General features: G+C 35.4%; 1 protein-coding gene across 1 annotated transcript; it reads right to left on the bottom strand.

The window, feature by feature from the left end:
* Positions 1–280: 280 nt before the first annotated feature.
* LOC126714187 (protein ALP1-like) lies at positions 281–2,124 on the bottom strand. The gene has a single exon (XM_050414218.1). It carries the CDS (start codon positions 1,989–1,991, stop codon positions 411–413), a length of 1,581 nt encoding a protein of 526 aa, XP_050270175.1. The 5' UTR covers positions 1,992–2,124; the 3' UTR covers positions 281–410.
* Between the last annotated feature and the right edge of the window lie 2,117 nt (positions 2,125–4,241).

The following is a 4,241-nucleotide window of genomic DNA, read 5'->3' on the forward strand; positions in this document are numbered from 1 at the left end:
TGATAAATTCAAACAGCACCTGTGGAACTGTTACATCAGAAAACAATGGGGCTCAGATGTTTCTTGACTAATAATTTTGTCAAACCTAGTTGTAGGGACCTGCAAGTCTGCAATGCATATCTCTTCTCTAATGGGGTCCCATGGACTTGAAGCAAATCTACACAAAAATTGATAAAAAGGAATTCTCTTCTACTTCTACAGTAACATCGTGTCTATTAGATCAGACAGAGATTGCATCGTTTATAACAAAAGCTATCAATCATATATTTAGAGGGCAATATACACAAAAACCCGATCCTTTTATTGTACACATATGACTACGAGAAGCCATAGCTAAAAAGAATGACAACAATCAAAGACAAAGCACAATACATGAAACTCTAACTAACTATAACCAACTATAATAATGTTCAACTATAACGAGTGCCTGCTTGGCCATGATGTAACAAATCATGAGCAATCTGATCTCTAGCCTGTATAGCATTCGCAGACCTCAAACCATTCTCAGCAACCATTTCATCATCAAAAATCTCATACCTCTGCTCTGGTTCCAGCCCTTCATTTCTCATCTCACAGATATTATGCAACACACAACAAGCCCCAAGAACCACTGGCAAATCTTGGAGTTTCACCTCTGTTCTCCTCTGCAAGCAAGACCACCTTCCTTTCAACCTCGCAAATGCCTCCTTAGCAACCCTTTGAACCTCCCCAATCTTCTCATTGAAAGCATGCTGAGACCAAGTGAGGTTTTGGTGTGTATAAGGAACCAAAACCCAATCCGTCAATGGGTAACCAGAATTCCCAACAATCCAAACATCCTTCAAAAGCCCCATATTCCCTCTCTGACTCAAAGCAGACTTCTCCAACACCTGGTCATCAGACATAGAACCAGGATAACCAATACAAACATCAGTGAACACACCTTTAGGATCAACAATCCCTTGAACCGTAATCGAATACGATGTCTTCTGATTCCTCTCCGTATGCCTCTTATTAAAATAAGAAGCCACGTTATTCTTGGGCGCTATAATAGGAACATGAGTAGTGTACATTGAACCACCAACATTTGGTATCCCCGAAATCGATTTAAACTCTTCCTTATCAACCTCAACCTTATTCTCATCAGGCCAGTGAAGAAATTTCGACATCAGAACACCCTTAATAGCCGAACAAACCTCGAGAACAAGCTTGTGGCAAGTCGAAATGCCCAACCCGAATCGCCTAGACACAAGCCTCAATGGCTCCCCAGTAGCCAATCTCCATATGCACACAGCAACACGCGTGCGGACAGGAATGGCATCACGCAACATTGTGTTTTTCTTCATGACAACCGAATCCAATTCATCACAGATCATTTGAAACGTCGCCTTGCTCATCCGAAAGGCGCGGCGAAACTCCTCATCTGGAAAATCCGGACTGCTAAACTGATCCCACCAGTCTTTAGACCTGTCCTTCACCCACAACCTGCGGTGGGGTGTGCCTGCAGAACCCGGCTTCGGCGGAGAACTCGAAGCGGAATTATCAGCCGTAGTAGCTGCAGCTGCTGCTGTTGCAATTGTTGAAGTAACAGCAAAAGCAGAGCGACGAGCTCGCTTGGCTTTTCTTGACACATCAAATTGTTCTAAATCAGAGTAACGACTTTGCATTTGGACATGGTAATCGTCCATAGCATGAGTCTTTTGGTCTTGGTTGAAGTCAAATAAGGCCTTGTCTTGCTGATCCTCCATGAACCACAGCTCTTGCTCTTGCTTCTCCTCCTCATCAAGCAACATGATTGAAGCGAGTATATCCGTAAACCCGTTGCTCTTCTTCTTGGTTTCTTCGTCGTCGTCGTAGTAGTTGAAGTCTTCGCTCTTTCTTCGCCGCTTTTTATTGTCATTGTTGTTGCTGTTGTTGTTGCCGTTCACATTGACACCGTCCATTTCTTGAAACGAAGTAAAGAAATGCAAAAAATCCTCCTGATTAAGAAATGGGAACGAGGTAATTTCCATACGAAAACGAACGAAATTGAAACAGTAGTATGAAAGTGTTTGAAGAAATGACTGAATTAGAACACGAAAATGGGTTTGAAAGTTTTGTTGTTGTTGTAGTAGTAGTAGTTGTTGAGGAGAAATGAAGATGGGGTTGGGGGGGTTTAAATATTTAAAACAGGTCGAAGGAAACGTGTGCGTAAGTGTGAACGCGGTGTGTGAAAGGCTTTGAGTCTTAGACGGTGACTTGACTTTTCTGATTTTAAAAATAATTCGAAGAGATTGGATTGTCGTGGAGGCCTACGCGTTTGGTTTTCTAACTTTGCTGATGCCGATGCTGATCTATGGTATTGGTTTTTGTGATTGCGACTTGTTTTCTTTTTTTATTTTTATTTTAGTTTAGTTTTGTTGTTTTGGGACTGTTTTTACGGCTTTAAGCAACACGTTTGGGAAAAGGTGAAGGTTACGAAGAAGCTTCATCTAGCGGAGGAAGGAAAGGCTGAAGCAGCCAAAAAACGAGTACGGGAATTTAGGGAATATATGTAAAAGAAAAGTAATATATTTTTCAATAGTACTAGTCATTAGCTAACTTTAGTTGGCAAATTGTGGAGGAATTAGAAGCCTAGAACTAGAAGTTTTCCTTGGAACTTTTTTTTTTCCTTGTTCTCCAATTAATGGACCTACTTAATTGACTTCTTTTTTTTTTTTTTTTTTTTTTTTAGGCACTGCTTAATTGACTTTGTAGATAAATTAATTACATTGTTGACTTCAATTTTAGTAACATTTGAATCTCAAGTGGATTCTTCCATTAAACTATATGAGATTCATTGTTGATTAAGTATCTCAACAAAATGATAATTTTTTTTCATTATGGAGATTTTAATCATCTTGTTCCTTAAGAAAGTGGATTTAATATTCATGATTTTTTTATAATTAATTTGTAACTCTGTGCATGTGCATGGATACAATTAAGAACAATCACGATTATACTTTTTTTAGAAGATATTCAAATTATACATAGTACTAACTTACCTTTTTTTAAACCATACATTTCTAAAATGTGTAATAGTTTTTTCTCATTACATATATATAAATAAATAATTTAGAATTTAATTGGATTTAGATTCTTTGGTTTTTTTCACCCAATAATTCACTTGCCATAAGAATTTAAAAAATAAATGGACACGTGGTGGAAAATTAGATTCCAATTGAAATCCAATTTAAAATCTAATTGAATTTAGACTGTTCGATTTTTACATTTAATAATTCATTCGGTGCAAAATCAAAAATTAAATGGGACACATGATACAAAATTGAAAATCCAATTAAAATTTAATTGGATTTCCTTTGAGTTTTGGCTATATATATATAAATAAAATAATAATAAAATTATTGGAAATTCGCTCATATTCTTGGTTGGAACTCTTGTTACCTATTTAGCTTTTCTTGGTTGGAAAGAACGTTTACTTTGTTGCTTTTGTTTTTTGTTTCTGTTTTGTTTTTAATGTTTCCTATGTGGGAAAAACATAATTATTAAACACATACCAACTTGGCTAGCCGGATAGACGATACAGTGCTTGCATTGACTTGATTCTTTAATTAGATTGTTTAAGTATATGACCCAATTAAATCTAATCAAAATTGATGAGTTCTTTTTATTTATTTTTTTTTTTTGAAAAACAAACACGCACACACACAGGGGAGAGGGAAAGAGGTCCTTTGTAACACCTTCAACTAAGTTACTTCAATTTTAATAAATCTAGTTAGTTTATCAAAAAAAAATAATAATAAATCTAGTTCAACCAATGACACTCATTAGTTGAATAGGTAACTAAATGACCCAAAATTTACACCAAATCAAGTTTCGGTTTGGTTTAACAACTATATGAAAAAGTCTCTTCATTAGGCACTGCTTAATTGACTTTGTAGATAAATTAATTACATTGTTGACTTCAATTTTAGTAACATTTGAAGCACAAGTGGATTCTTCCATTAAACTATATGAGATTCATTGTTGATTAAGTATCTCAACACAATGATAATTTTTTTTAATTATGGAGATTTTAATCATCTTGTTCCTTAAGAAAGTGGATTTAATACTCATGATTTTATTATAACTAATTTGTAGCTCTGTGCATATGCACGGGTACAATTAAAAACAATCACGATTATACTTTTTTTAGAAGATATTCAAATTATACATAGTACTAGCTTACACTTTTTTTAAATCATACTTTTCTAAAATGTGTAATGGTTTTTTCTAATTATATA

This window comes from Quercus robur, chromosome 2 (assembly GCF_932294415.1).
Source record: "Quercus robur chromosome 2, dhQueRobu3.1, whole genome shotgun sequence".
Taxonomy (NCBI): Eukaryota; Viridiplantae; Streptophyta; class Magnoliopsida; order Fagales; family Fagaceae; genus Quercus; species Quercus robur.

What these genes read in the sequence shown, in the direction of transcription:
- LOC126714187 (XM_050414218.1), bottom strand. Translation starts at nt 1,991, where the DNA reads ATGGAAATTACCTCGTTCCCATTTCTTAATCAGGAGGATTTTTTGCAT.